Raw genomic sequence first — 15,614 nt, forward strand, 5'->3', positions numbered from 1 at the left:
AACGTTAGTGAGAACGTTTATTTTTCATTAGTGAAGTCGTTAGTGAAGTCATTAGTGAAGTCATTTATGTGTCAGATGGTTTTGTAAATATTTAAGGTTAAGTTGGGTAAGGTGGAACGCAGTGCCGCCGTACCCAAGTTAACCATACTAACTGACTTGACTCATAAATGTTTTGGCGGTTTTGTCCATTGTTCCTGATGTTGCAGAGATTACAATGGAGTCATAATAAGGAGTCTTTATAAACCTGTCCGTTATCATGATATGTCTAATGACACCATAAGTCTTTCCTGAACCCATCTTTCCACAGTAGAAATACACTCCGTTAGTACAAAAGGGATAATCATCAGAAAATGGCATAATTAATGCGTTGTTTAGTTCTTTGCTATTTTTTCTCGCTCCGTCATGTAAAATCTTATCAACTTGATTGATGACTTTTTCCATCCTTTACTTATGTATAAAATGTCTAAAAGCAACGGTTTATACTATGAACATGTCATGAATGATGGAGTCATCAAAGACAACTCAATAACATTTAAGCTACCACGTGATTTCATTGAATATCCAGCAAAGAAAGCCATTGAAATCAGAAAGATCAACATTCAATTACCTGAGTTTTTGATGTTATCAGTACCATTTTTTGAAGAAGATGGTACTGAAATAACTCCAACATTCTGTCATATCATGCCTGAATTAACACCAAAGGAAATAACTGATACATTTCTCTCTCATACTGATGAAAAGTATAAGAAATACTTTGAGATATTTTATAGCACCCAAGATACTTGTATGAAGTTCGTCAGGAAACCATTAGGTTATGGTGATGTAAAATTCCAGCATGGTATGTTTAGTACCCTTTTTGATAATTTCTTCGGTGATAATTCACATCAAGCTATTGACTTACTTAGTGAAATAAATAATTTAAAGGAGAAGGAAAGATACAAAATAACTGAAACAAGTTATGGAGAGTTATTGGAAAGTAATATTGACGCATTCATTGAAATTCGAAGATTATCAATCATCTCTTATTCAATGGATTCACATGGAATACATTCTAGATTATGATGAATATGATCAGTTCCATGAAGATGATGAGGAAATACCTGAAGGTACTAAACGACATGTAAGAGACTTAAAAACTTTGACCATTCGAATAGTCAACTACTTTATCTTTGAAAGACTTTATAATGACTATTACTTTAGTGAGTATCGTATCAGAAATCTTCCATTAGCTTTAGTGTTATTGCAACAAGCAATATAGCACATGATAATAAACAGTTTATTTGCAATGTTAATGAAGCTCTCATTCCTCCAAAGTATTATGACATATCTGGATATAAGATGATACTATAACATTTGAGTTCTTTAAGCGAAACAGTATTATAAGAGATAAAAAGATAGATAACCTCATTAAATCAGATCCATACATAATACCTAATACTGCACGCATTCAAGTTGAGATTATCATCATGGCTGGAACTAATGTACAAGAGAAGTAATATACTATATATTTTTATACTATATCATTCGCTCTATATAATGCATGATAATATAAATGATGGGATAATTTTGCCGGTTGACCCATTGTGACGGGACCGCGTGCTGGAGGCACACGGGCACGCACAATGTATTACTGTACTAGCAAAAAAATAGCCCAACTGTTTGTTGACTTCAAATAAGTACAGTTCTCTTTTTTTTCATTACTCGATAGATGAGTAAAAATAATTCATTTGAATATCATATTTGCTTCATTTTGAAAAAACCCAAAAGATGTAATTTCATTATAAGGAAAAATAAGATTAGATTTTAAATTCATTTCAAAAAATTAATTTGTCTTTCCAAGTGATATAAAACTTTTCTAAATGTTCAATTTTTTTGAATTTCATAAAATTGAATTTTGAATCAGTAATAAGTGGTAAATTGATTGCCTATCTATAAATATGTAAGATAAATACATTAAGTCGGCTGTGCGACTTTCCAATAGAAAATCTTAATTTCTTTTCATTCAAATTTTATGAAGCGATCTTGATACAATTGTTATACATAAGGTGTGAATGAAAAAGAAACTAAAATATCATATGCGACTTTTTGAATTTTCAATTCAAAAAGTCACACGGATATTTTTAATTTCATTTCTTTGAGAAAATAACACATATTGAATGATATATTATTTTGTTCAATATATAATCTTCACAAAAAGTAATAAAACCTATCGTCAAATGTTTGAATACTTTTTTTTCAAATTTTTTAATGCTAAGTCTCATAACCACCCTTGCTCATTCGTATACAGTAAGTTCCACAGGCTACGATTATATGAGCATATCAAGTTCAAATACCGACCTTAAATTCGATCTTAAAGCAAAATCAAGCGCTGATTATTACATCGCATTTGTGGAAGATCTATCATCTATATATATTGATGGCAAATATTTAAGTAATAGAGTCTACAAAATCTCTTACCCATCTGCAACGTATAAAATATCAAGCACATCTACATATAGGTTTCATTTTGGCATTTTCCTTCTCCCAAAAACATACGATTCTCTTGAATTCTGGATTGTTCCGGCTTCAGAAACATATACAATATCAAAATCTTCTTCTTCCAGTTACGATTATTATTTAGTTATTTTAGATTACACTGATTTTGATGTATCTGTCGAAAAATCTGATAGCAACTATGTTTATTATTCATATACTGGTGATATACCCGGTAGTCCTTTCGTTTCTGGCACACTTTATAACAAGAAGATAGTTACATTACTGTATAAGTATAAAGGATATTCAGCTTCCACATCTTATACTGTTACAGCAAATTCTTATAACTCTGCCTACAACTATAAATACTCCGACAATAGTGAATCACACCTTAATTTTAATAATGGAATTTCCATTAGCTCGCTTTCATCATCAAGTGGAAGCTCATCATCAGGTGGAAGTTCTACTTCTGGCTCATTTTCATATGGATCTAATTCAATGACAATTTCTTCCTCAACTACATACTCAATCCCTGAAGATACATTAATTGTTTTCACTAAATCTAAATCTATTGAAGGCAAAGCAGCTGTTGGATCAACAACTCTTGATATTCTTGGTTCATTAGATAGAAGAGCTATTTTATTTTCATCATCTGGCACGCTTACATTAACTTCAATAAGTAGTTCACAAACATGCAATTTTATTGCTTATAACTATTCAACTTTATCTTCATCCTGTAATTATGTAACAATACTTTCTGGTACAGCTAAATACAAATTACAAGATCCAGATGACAATAAATTATATTGCGTTGTATCTGCTTTCACAAGTGGTCGTGTTGATATTAAATCTGATAATCTTTATCATTTCTCTAAAGATGCATATGGTTCTAATGAATACAGTACGACACAATCAGACAAGAATGAGGATAATCCTATTATAACAGTTACATTTAACTCTTATTTTTTTATTGCTAGTACATCTAATGGCAAGATCGAATTTGATTTAAGAGGATCATCAAGTGACGACAATTATGCCATTGATGGATCTAGTTCAAAATACGATTTTTACAAGATTTCCTCTTCTTCTTACAGTAAGATGAATTCATATCGTGCTGTTGGAAAATCAAGTGTTAGTGGTGATGGTCTTCCAACATGGGCAATTGTTATTATTGTTATTGTTGTTATCATTATTGTCATTAGTATCATATGCACAATATGCTTCATCTGCTGTTGTTTCAGGATGTTGTTCATCTTCATCATCAACAACAATATCAAACAACCATCATGAAGATATCAAGTTGAAACTGTTCAAGAAGATCGCCCAACACCAGTTCAAACCAACACAGCTCTGCATCATACTATTCTCCTCCACCACCACAACTACTACAACAACAGCAGCAACAACAATCACAACCAAATTACATTCCACCTCCACCACACAACGTTCCTCCACAACAAGCAAATCCATACAATTCAGCAGCTGCACAACAACCTCAACCACCATCATCTGTTTATGTGCTCCTCCACAACAACCTGCTTATGGAGCTCCTCCACAACAATCTGTTTTTGGAGCTCTCCACAACAATCGGCAAACCCAAATTTTAGCTAAAAGTGACAGGGGAAAAAACGTTTAGTATTAAAAAAAAGACCGATGAGAGCTTCGTTCGAAATATAGAGGGAACTGAGAATGCGTAACCATTCTCAGGAATATTGGATGCTATTCCCGTTCCCTCTGTATGGAAAATTGAGGTTTTCAAAGGGAGTTAAAATAATATCAAATTTATACTAATTTACTTCAAAATACAAAAGTATTTGACAGCTAAAATTAGTTACTTTAGCAAGCCTATCAATACCCTTTTACGATTATTGCTACTTTTTCGAAATAAAAGTAAAAAAAATTTATACTAATTTACTTCAAAATACAAAAGTATTTGACAGCTAAAATTAGTTACTTTAGCAAGCCTATCAATACACTTTTACGATTATTGCTACTTTTTCGAAATAAATTATATTATCAAAAACCTTTTTTTTCTTAGTAAAAATAAACGAAATTTTTTACCTTATGAACTTTTGATGGAAATATGCAAATTTAAAATAATAAAGAAAGCCGCGAGCGAAGCGATCGGCTTAGTTCGAAGATTTTGATTCAAATCTTTGCTGATCTGTAATTCGCGGAAGCCGCGAGCGAATCGAGCGGCTTAGGTCTAAGATTTTGATTCAAATCTTTGCTTATATTCCTTAAATTCTTTATGAAACTCGCAACAGTTCCATAAAAAATTTTAAATTCTAAACTGTCGAAATTACTGATCGTAATCACACCCTTCACGGGTGTGTCACTTTTAGCTAAAATTACCCCTACTCCACAACAATCTGGACAATATATCGCTCCAGCGCCAGCACACAGCGTACAATTCTCCAGATACCAAAGAAGACTATGACAATCCATACTATAAATATACTATATTACATTATATTAAATAAAAATACCAATTTAGATTAATTTTTTAGGAATAATCATTTTTGGGGCATGATTATGGTTCCAATTTGACTGTATCAAAGTGCTAAAATGTTCTCTGAAGTAATTTATAAAAGGCATTTTTTCTTCTAAAGCAAAATCTTTTATCGTCCTACGTCCATTAGGATGGATTTTGTTCAAGCAATTTCTATTCTAGGAGATCAAAGTAACCCAAACCTACCTGAGGCAGATAGATTTCTTACAGAAGCTAAGACTCAACAGCCAGAGCTTTTCTTGAATAAACTTTGCGAAAATCATTTTAAATCCAGATCTACCTATTAGAATCAGAAAAAATACAATTAAGATGTCTACAAGTGTAGCTAGGATCAAAATCGAAGATGGCAAAATAGAATCAGTATCAATTTCAGGAATTTCACCAGAATCAATACAAAACTTTATTAGCGCTCTCGAATCACAGTTTTCTTCAACCGACGATAGCAATGAAGGCATAGAGTATGGTAGTTCTCTTGCTGTTACATTAGCTCATTTTAGAATTGCTCAATACTATCTTTCTCCTTCAAGAACAGGAATACAATATCCAGCGTTAGACTTCTTACCTCTTATATCCACCGATAGTACAATAATGGCAGTTCAAAATGCATTAATTTCAATTGATTCAATATTGATTGCTTGCCAGTGAATTCACCATCAGCTGCAGAGTTAATTGTTAGTACAATACTCCTTTACATCAATCAAAATCAAAATAACTTAACTCTTGAACATTTATTTATTAATATTGCCGGAAAACTCATAAAACCACTATGGTCAGCCATGGCAAAGAACAGTGAGTTCGGTCTTGCGTTTATTGGGCATCTATTGGGTGTAGAAGAAGCAGATCCCGTTGACTTTTTCTGGTTTGTGGCCCAAATTCCTCAATATTGCTACCAAATGCTTGGCTTGGCCTTCGATTGTCCTCCGGAGACATTTTCATATGTAGAAAACTACTTTAGCAACCAAGAACGTCAAATTGATCCAAAAATTTTGATTTTTATCATGCAATTCTGGCTTTACGTGTGCGAAGATGAAACAAGGATTGAAACTCCATTTAAATTGGTCGAAAATAACCTCCAAAAGATCATAGATCTCGGTTTATTCATAATTCAAAATGATCCAACGACCACTTCATATACACAAGGAGATTATTCACCAGTAATAGCTGCTATGGATACACTTATATCCGTTATTGAGTGTTATTTTAATCTTTGCGTTAGTTATTTGGTTGAAATAATATCTGAGAACGCGAACAGCGAAAATAAGTCTTCAAAGTTTACTGCAGCATTTCTATTGCATGAAGTTATTAAAAACAGTAAGAAAGAAGTAGATCCTGCCATCGTAGAGTTATATTCCGAGACCATCTCAACTTTCCTTGAAGATGACTCCATAAGAATTAAATGTATGGCTGTCAAGGCCTTCTCACAAGCAGTTTCATCAGGATTTGTTGAAATTGACTCCGACCAATTATCCGGAATTTTCGAATTTTGCACTTCCACTGATTCTGTTATGGTCCATTCAGCACTACATTGTGTTTCCGTTATTGGAACTAGCGTTCCTCAAGTTATTGGCCCGATTTTGGAATTTTTATTGCAATTCATACAGAATACAGAGAACCAAGCCTACCAGAATAAGGCATTTGATATAATGATAGACCTTAAGAGCAAAATGGACATCCAAACCGTCTGCGAATTGTTCAATCTTTTATTTGATTTTGCAAATCAACTAAAAGACAATCAGAGTACCATGATTGACAAGATAATGAGTGTACTAAACTCATTATTCGCAACAATCATTACTACTGAGAAGCAATTCACTGATGAAATTTATGATAAGTTATATAACCTTGCAAACGAGATCATTGAGTCCCAACAAGAGTCCAAATCATCAATAGAAATAATTGGAAACCTTGGATACTACTATGGCAATCAAAATTCCGAATTATTAGTTCATGCATTAAATGTCTGCGCAACATTCATGTTAAACAAGGAATTCCCAACAGAAATGGAAACAGCAATCAAGAGCGCATGCGTGTTAATGACGAAAGTCGACAGTTTGGACGTTTTAGCCCAATTTTCCAATTTTGGAGCTCAAATTTTATCAGACAATGAAGTTTCTCCTGATTGTTACTCATTCACAGCATCACTTATAAGTATAATAGGAGGAATATCAATAGAACCATTATCTATTGTTGCTGAATCAATTGTTTTGAGCTTGCAAAGGATATTTGATATTCACATCAAATACATTGACTCAATTAAACCAATTTACGAAGCTGTAATAACAATGTCTTATGTGTGTAAGGACATGCCAGAGTTATTACAGATTATTTTGGATCTTGGCAAAGTATCCATACAATTAATTGGAGCAGAAATCAACTTCCCGAAGAGATTACGAGAAGTTGGTGTTGGATTGTGTCACATGATATACAGAAACGCTCCAGAGATGTGGAATGAAGTAAGACAACTTCAGTGCTGCGATTTCATTCGTGTTGGCGGAAGTAAGATCAAAGACGACTTTGTTCAGAAGAGAATGGAAGAACTGTTCTCTTAAAAAATAAACTATTCTGTTTTTTTATTTCAAAAACTTACATTAATCTGTTTACTTTTTCATGGGAATCTTCGCATACATTCTCTCAAAAGGGCTCCCACACTAAGCTAAAATCACAAAACCTGCTCATATTAATGATAGAAGTACTTATATGAGGGAATATAAAACCATGATTAATTCCATGGTTTAATTTTCCATGTGAGAGACTGTGATTTAACTTCTTATTGCCCAATTCATATAACATGGATTCTTTCTCGTAATCAAGAAGCATGAATCATGTATTTGGATGAGCCATCAAATTACATCATCTAATTAAAGAGATTTGACCAATAATGTATGAATAAAAACAGTTATTTGACATAGTGGGAAATTTTGGGGAAAAGTCATCTTTTGCAGATGAAGATCCTTGGAATTACTACTTCAATCATCAATTCACAGGTTCAAAAACTGAACATTGTCAAAACTGTAATCCGTCATCCTCAAATGGCCAATATTATTTAGATGAATGCAATTTTTTTAATGATAATAACAAAGTTATCAGCTTAAATCCGATTGTTAACACATTCTTCCTACATAACCGCTGTTATTTTAGTAATTGTGCATCAACATCAGATGGAAATTGCATTTTCTACAAAATTGGCAGAAATAGTTCAATTGTTCAACGCAAATTCTGTTCTACAAAATGCCAAAGCTCCGGAAAAGGTCACTTTTCATATACAGAAGTTGATACAGATAACTTAAATTTTTTTATTGAAAGTTCCCTTTTCGATGTAGGAAGTGAAAGCGTTGGTGGCAACACATTTACAGCAATAAGTGATAAAATCGTTGTTTCATCAACAAATTTCTCATCATGTAAAGCTACGAACAAACCTGTCGGACATTTTAGAGGTGAATCACTTCAATACACAACAAAATTTAATTATTCAACTGTTGTTAATAATTTAGCAACAGATAGTGAAGGTATAATGATAAATATTTGGAAAAACGCTTTGATTGATTCATGTAATATTATAAATAATACTAATATTAATACAAAAACAAGAGTCGGAATTATTTTCCATAGAAATAATTCTCTTACTGTAAAAAGTTGTTCTTTTATTAACAACACTACTCCTGAAGATTTGTGTTTGATATATAACTCTTATGATCAATTAACAATTGATAGTTGTTACATTGACAATTCGATTCCAAAAACATTTAAATATAATGCAGAAACTAAAAATCTAACAGAACTATTTACTAACAAATTGATTCATTTTTCAACTGGTATTTGCCAAGCAGAATTTGCAATTATCAATAAAACTATTTCTAAAGTTAATGAACTTTCTCTTTTTTTTTTGCAAGTTTTAGTAATCATTAGTAACTCTACATAATCAATAATTTTTAATTGAATTCTCTATACTCCAAATAATATATAATTAGAAAATATGAGCCCAAATATTTTGATAGAATTCAAAGCATAACAATACGCAATGCCAGTCTATTTGAAATATATACCCGTTTTTAAGTCAAATATTGAAATCTAAACTAAAAATTATTGACTATTGAGATGTTTTCATTGCTCTCATCCTATTCAAGATGATGAAACCCTGTTACATGCATATAATTGCTATGACCAAAGCTTTTCATCTAATTTTGAATTCAGCAAATTGTTTTTAATTAGATTGATTTCAAATAAATCAAAAAGAATTTTAAACTGCTTGCAAAAAAAAGGTAGTGGGGCTTCCAGGCGCGTTGCGCCCTCTAGCCCCGAAGATGTTTAGTATAAATGAAGTTTTTATTCGGAGGGCTTCCAGGCGCGTTGCGCCCTCTAGCCCATAAGAAATTTTGCCCAAGACCCAAGAGGAGGACCGAACCCCAGCCGACCAGCCGGTGACAAAACCAAAACCGTTGTTATTTACATCATATTAATGGTGTCACTTTTTAAATGTCACTTTTCACAAATTATATATGTTTTCATGTTTTGTCACTTTTCTGTCACTTTTCGGGTAAAAACATTTTTATTATTATATATAAATGAATTTTACAAAACCGCCGTTACCGTTCTTTGGAAATAAGAGTAGATGTAAAGATATTATATTGAGAGAACTTAAGAAACTACCGAATGGTCTAACATTTGTAGATTTGTTCGGTGGAAGTTTCTATATATCCCATTTGTGCCATACAATATTCCAGACTCAAAGATTATATGCAATGACTTCGACAACTATATGGACCGTCTCAAACATATTCCAGACACAAACAATATATTGAAAGAGTTAAAAGAAAAGATACCTATAAGTACAGTATACATTGTGCGTCGCCTGTAGCCTACAGCTACAGCACCGACACAATGAAAAAAGTGACAGAAAACTGACACCATACGGGCGCGCATATGTACGCATATATGTGTAAAAATAAACGTTCATATGTAAACTAACCTTTATTCACTAGCAGGGGCTGATAAATCATAATCGTCGAGAAGTACGATAGGTGGTCCCACCTGTTTAATCTGTATGGAGAGGCAAACGTGACGTAAGAAGCATAACACTGGTTTCTCAGTATATTTAATAGACTCTGCTGTTGGCTTAACTGTAAGCTTATATGTAATAGGTGAATTAGATAACTGACCCTGTTGGAATGTATAATCAGTTTCGCAAGGGAATCCACATAGGTAATGACCTAAGTCATTTGACTCGATTCCAAATTGAGGGACTGATGTGGTTGTGATAGACCTCATGACATCATAGTTGAAGCCAACAGTATCGTTATTATTGTTAGTGGCATTTGCCTGCATCTCATAGAAGATTGGATCATTAGATGCTTGAGCCTCAGCGGGTATGTTACCATATGCTCCACAGTTCAATTGAATTTGTTCAAACAATGGATTTTCATAGGTAGTGTTATAATTAGGTGTTTTCTTAAATAGTGTATAAATGGTGTTCACATATAATGGAGTAAATGCTGCCGTGAATGTACAAGGAGTTCCTTCACCTTTAGCCATTGAACCATCCATAGTAATGCAGTCAATTCTTTTGATTGGGAAGTTTAGAGTCTTTGCCGAATATCTTGTCACCAAATCACTATAGATGTTAGGGTCCAAAGAGAATGAGTTACAGTATGTAATCATTTCAAAGAAGTTTGCATTCTTCTTAGTGAACTTAATAAACTTGGTACCAAATGATATCGTACTCTTATCGGCATTCCAAGTTACAGTATCAATAACTTTGATACCTTCATAGATAGGAGTGAAGTGATTAGTGATTGGAATATAGCTTGTAACATTGGCTTGCATGTTCGGTAATGGTAGAATATCCTGATAACTTAATGGTGTCCAAACCATACCAGCAATACTGAACTTAACCTTAAGTTGTAAGTTACCAGCAAACGCTGGAAGGAATCTAATGTTATTAAGTATTAGGAATCTTCTTAGGTCAATCTTGATTGGTATGTGGAACTTTAATGTAGTTGCACCACTAATTGGTTTATTGAACTCAATAATCTGTCCAGAACGAACTGTATCACATCTATTGAAAACATCTTTATGTCTAGCCTTACTAAATACATCAACTTTCTTAATAGCTTCTGTTGTAGATGCAGTAGAAGTAATGTAACCTTCTTCTCTAGCATTATCTTGTGTATAAACACTTTTACCATTAGCGATTAATTGATATGATTCAACAGCATAGAATGAATCAATGTATCCCAACCAAATTGCTGGAAGATGTGCACATGATTTGCCACCAGCATATTTAGTATCAATTGCTTTAATTGCTGTAACATTTGATCCTGTAGGAGCTGTCTCAACAGCTCTTTCTTTATATACTTCACCATCATATTTAGGAACTTTTTCATCAGCTGGTTCAGTTTCTGTTGTAATTATGCACTCACCATCGACATAACCACTAATGAACGTATTATATAAGTCAATCATGTTCTCACCAGGTGGTGATATGTTAAATGTAATATAACCGTTATCAATAGTATTTGTCGGCATAGCTGGCACTTTTGTTGGGACATATCTATGGTTAGTATCTCCAATAGGAACTGCCCCATCAACTTGATCGAAATAATATCTTACTTGTCTGATGGAATCAGCAATACTGTATGTATTGAGGTTATCGTTCAACATCTTTCTCAGCTATAAAAAATTTACAATCTTCTTATTCTTGGGATTATTCGTCTTATTTGTGGCTGAGGTTTAGGAGGTTCTGGTTCAGGCTCTGGTTCATCATCGAAGTGTATTCTTTTCTCTTCCATTGATTGAACATATTCTTGATTCTCTTTAGTTTCCTTCTCACGTTCAATTGGGTCCATGTTTGGTTCATTAACTACACTGTTACGTTCTAATATCTTTGTCATCATCTCTAACAACATTTTATTAGTATATGCTTGTTCTTCTTCTTTCTTCTCATCAACTTTAGGAGCTTCTTGAACAACAGGAGCTGGGGCAGGAGCTGGTGAATTCAATGGTGCCTTTCTCTTTCTAACTTGAACTGAACCATTCTTCATATGACAAACATAATATAATGGATGTTGTATTCCTTTAGCTTCATTCAATATGATTGATTGCTTTTCACTTGGTGAAAGTTTTGACGTCATTTCTATCCTAATAAAATTTTTTACTCCTAACAAAATGACTGAGAATACTTTCGACAGAGAAGCACTCAAGAATGAACTTCGTGAAGAAATACTTAATGAACTCAAACCAAAAGAACAAACACAAGAAGAGAAACCAGCTAAACCAAAGCGTAAACTCACAGAGAAACAATTAGCTGCATTAGCAGCTGGACGCGCAAAGAATCCACGAATGATTGCAAAGAAATTGAGAGAAGAGGAAGAAGCTAAGAAAAATAATAAGTAAGTGTTTAGAACTTTAACTTACGTTCAAAAGATGACTTCGTTGAAATAGTGAAGTCCTTATTTTTGTTGAAGCATGGTTTCGAACCAATGCACAAGTCAAAGGTTATCTCATCACCTTCATAAAGAGATTTGTACAATTCCACGATGCTATATTTTTCCCCAACTTTCTCAGGGAAGAACAAACCTTTCTTCTCGTCATAATGTACTTGTATCGCATCTGGGAACATTTGGTTTGCAGTAAGTGCAATTACGTCCTGTGTGATTCCCTTCATTCGACAGTGGAAAGCAATTTCCTTGAGGTCATTGGTTAATTCGTCGAGGTAAGTCTTCTTTCCAACGAATATAGATCTTTGTGCCTTAGACATATGTCCTGCAGTAATCTCTGCAAAGTCTGAATGAAATTGACCCAGTGCTTTTCCAATGAGTTCTCTGTTATACCTTCTCTTGTATTCTTCTGCTAACTTATCTAAGTCCTTCTCATACAAGTGTAAACTATCTGTATCCTGATAGAACAACTTCAAGCCCAAATCTTCTGCTGTGAAGAATACTTCATTCATGATTCGTTTGGACATAGAAAGGATTGAAACACCTAATGGACAATAGTTAAAGTGACGAACGATAGGTTTAAATGACTTTACACATGAAAGTTCGGAATCGGGGATGAACTCTATTGTCTGTATGTCATTATAGTTCTTAATGATATAGTCAGTGAGCTTATTGTCCTTGATGAAACGAATCTTTTTGTCAATGGGCTTTAATATCGTCTTACCATAGATACTGTTCAAAAGAAGTTTGATGATCTCTTGTATCGGATTACCTTCCTTCTTATACTTAGCACGTAATTCGAAGAGCTTCTTAACTTCATTCCTTATTGTCATGTCCCTTTTTCCATCATAATAGTATCCATCAATGACTTTGCATGAGATCTCTTGGAACTTGATCAGATCTTGAAGCGTAATGTGGTCTACGAACATCTTGCAGCATGTATTGGAACTTCTGGCAACATGTAAGTCAGGGTTGATGTCAGGATTGACGACAATCAATGGGAATGCTGAGTTCTTACCGATCGACAAGATCTCGATCTGACAGTAAAATCCTGAGATGAACTTTTCCTTTGTTGGTTCAGCTTGGTCATCATCAAAGAGATGCTCCAACAAGTATTCACTGCTCTTCATCTCTTCTGTCATAACTTTTGGAATTCCTTCTAAACAGTAAAGTCTAGCAATTGCTGATGGATACAATGATACAGCATCGAAGTCAGTGATGAGTTCTCCTTCATTGTATTGCTTCTTGTTCTCAGCTAGCATGCATCTTCCTCCTTGAATACACTTGGAAATATATTCACGAGGTTTTCCTGCAAGATCAAAGAGATTACCGTTCTTCCAATATACTCTCTTCTCAAAGAGTTTGTTTGAGATAGAACTTATTGAAACATAATCATAAGCATCTATTTCAAACTCAGTCATGAGGTCATTGCGGAACTTAAGAAAGCCATCTCGTAAAATGCGTACATCTTGACCGCAATAGAATGACGAATAAACTTCCATGTCAAAGTGTTCATCATCAATCTTGCAATCTTCAATCTTCTCAATGTTCTCATTAAAAGCTTCAATATCTTTGACATGATTCATGGCATCATCGATGTTACCAACTTTAGTTGTATTAACTAACTCTTCCGTGTAGTAATTATATGGGAAAACTTCTTTTTCACCACTAGTGAGGTGAAACATTTCAGGGAATCTTTCCAACTTAGTTGAGATGATTGCATAAGAGTCTTTGAAGCAGAGAAGTTTTCCTTTGTACTTTCCTTGTATCTGCATCGTTTGTGAACCTTTGATGATTGGAGTTCCTGTAATCTCTTCTAACTGAGACATGAGAAAAGTGACATCGTACGATAAGTTGTGGAAATAAACTAAACTCTTATCTGGTAAAGCTTCGAGGAATTTTGACGCACAGTCACTTCCCCAAATTGATGTATAACCATCATCGTCATCTTCCATGAAACAAATGTTGTATGCTTTGTGAATGTTTCCATCAGTTGATGCTTCGAAGTCAGCAAAGAAAACATGTTCTCTTGGGAACTTCATGTCTTTCTTCGTCTCTGAACTCCAATCTTTCTTCATCCTTGCGCAATAACGCTCATTGTATGTGAGGTCAATCATTTCTTCAAGGTTCTCATTATACATCGTTGTGAAGTATGTGCAAAGTTCTCCTGTTCTAATTGGTTCGAAATAATTGTTAGCAAACAAGAGTTCAATGACTTTTGCAAGTGGTGTAACTAACTTTGAGTTAATTGCATACCTTGTTTCATATCTTCTGTTAACTAACATCTTCTTCTCTAAAGTCCAATCCTTGCACAACTTACAAACATCTTCATAGTTCTTGATGAACATTGAACTTATTGGAAGCTTTTCGTTCAACATGTAGTGGTCATACATTAATAAAAGTTCTACTGTCATCTTTGGTTCTTCATCTGGTTCATAAGTATATGAATGATTTGAATACTTCTCGTTGTATTTGATGACATGGAACCTTATTCCTGTTTCTTTGGCAATAACCTTAATCTTTGACATTGGAAAATCTTTGACACGAATGATTTCCCTCATATGATTAATTGTTGCTTCGTCAACACCAGCTTGAATACAAGCGTAGATGAAACATGAATCTTTCATCATCTTCTTTGCTGTCTCTGCATTAAGTTCGTTGAAGATCTGATACCTCTCTAAGTTAATAGGTAATTTGCATGTCCATGTCCAAAGCTGACCATTACGTGACCTGTTTCTCTTCTTTGAATGGTTTTGTTTGATGATCTTGAGTGCGATCTTTTCTTGACCTGCTGCTCTCATCGTATCTAACATAACTTGTTCTTCAGCTGTGAGTTTATATGGTGTGTACGTTCCTTTTCTCAAAGCAGAAGCATCAACATCTGAATAAGCTGTATAGTCAAAGATCTCGATCTTCCTTAACGAAGGAATACTACAAAGGAAGAAGTCATAGTTTGATTCAAGGACTTTAGATGCTAATTCTTGTACTTCTGCTATTGGAGCTTCATTAAGTAACTGATGAACTAATGATCCCATTGTATTGATGTTCAAATGACGCAAAATGTTTCTCTTCTCATCAAAGTCGTAATAGAATGTCCACTTCTGTTTGAAAAGGTCTATCTGTCCAATGAACTTTGCCATAACTCTTGGAAACATCTTGTTGAAGTAATCTTTTCCTCTTGGACTGTATTGGTCAAT

The 15,614-nt window shown here is 33.8% G+C and overlaps 5 protein-coding genes and 3 pseudogenes across 8 annotated transcripts, besides 4 other annotated features; 2 read left to right on the forward strand and 6 right to left on the reverse strand.

The window, feature by feature from the left end:
• Positions 1–594: part of a mobile genetic element that runs on past the window's edge.
• TVAGG3_1080360 (uncharacterized protein) lies at positions 148–441 on the reverse strand (the record flags this gene model as incomplete). Its single annotated transcript, XM_051256657.1, has 1 exon — positions 148–441. The coding sequence occupies one exon, from the start codon at positions 439–441 to the stop codon at positions 148–150; it is 294 nt and encodes a 97-aa protein (XP_051076125.1).
• Positions 379–634: a mobile genetic element.
• A 3,457-nt stretch (positions 635–4,091) lies between these two features.
• Positions 4,092–4,835: a mobile genetic element.
• Positions 4,836–5,293: 458 nt separating this feature from the next.
• On the forward strand, positions 5,294–7,533 carry TVAGG3_1080390 (annotated as a pseudogene). The gene has a single exon. A coding segment is annotated over exon 1 (2,240 nt).
• Positions 7,534–9,913: 2,380 nt separating this feature from the next.
• Positions 9,914–15,614: a mobile genetic element.
• Positions 9,953–11,641, reverse strand: TVAGG3_1080410 (uncharacterized protein; the record flags this gene model as incomplete). Its single annotated transcript, XM_051256658.1, has 1 exon — positions 9,953–11,641. The coding sequence occupies one exon, from the start codon at positions 11,639–11,641 to the stop codon at positions 9,953–9,955; it is 1,689 nt and encodes a 562-aa protein (XP_051076126.1).
• Positions 11,662–12,111, reverse strand: TVAGG3_1080420 (uncharacterized protein; the record flags this gene model as incomplete). The annotated part of the gene is made up of 1 exon (XM_051256659.1): positions 11,662–12,111. One exon carries the CDS (start codon positions 12,109–12,111, stop codon positions 11,662–11,664), a length of 450 nt encoding a protein of 149 aa, XP_051076127.1.
• TVAGG3_1080430 (uncharacterized protein) lies at positions 12,146–12,373 on the forward strand (the record flags this gene model as incomplete). The annotated part of the gene is made up of 1 exon (XM_051256660.1): positions 12,146–12,373. One exon carries the CDS (start codon positions 12,146–12,148, stop codon positions 12,371–12,373), a length of 228 nt encoding a protein of 75 aa, XP_051076128.1.
• TVAGG3_1080440 (organellar and viral DNA polymerase type B) lies at positions 12,378–12,929 on the reverse strand (the record flags this gene model as incomplete). Its single annotated transcript, XM_051256661.1, has 1 exon — positions 12,378–12,929. One exon carries the CDS (start codon positions 12,927–12,929, stop codon positions 12,378–12,380), a length of 552 nt encoding a protein of 183 aa, XP_051076129.1.
• TVAGG3_1080450 lies at positions 13,548–14,192 on the reverse strand (annotated as a pseudogene). The gene has a single exon. A coding segment is annotated over exon 1 (645 nt).
• On the reverse strand, positions 14,433–15,230 carry TVAGG3_1080460 (annotated as a pseudogene). Its single transcript has one exon. A coding segment is annotated over exon 1 (798 nt).

The sequence above is a fragment of the Trichomonas vaginalis genome (assembly GCF_026262505.1).
Source record: "Trichomonas vaginalis G3 chromosome Unknown ctg_146, whole genome shotgun sequence".
NCBI classification, from domain to species: Eukaryota; Parabasalia; order Trichomonadida; family Trichomonadidae; genus Trichomonas; species Trichomonas vaginalis.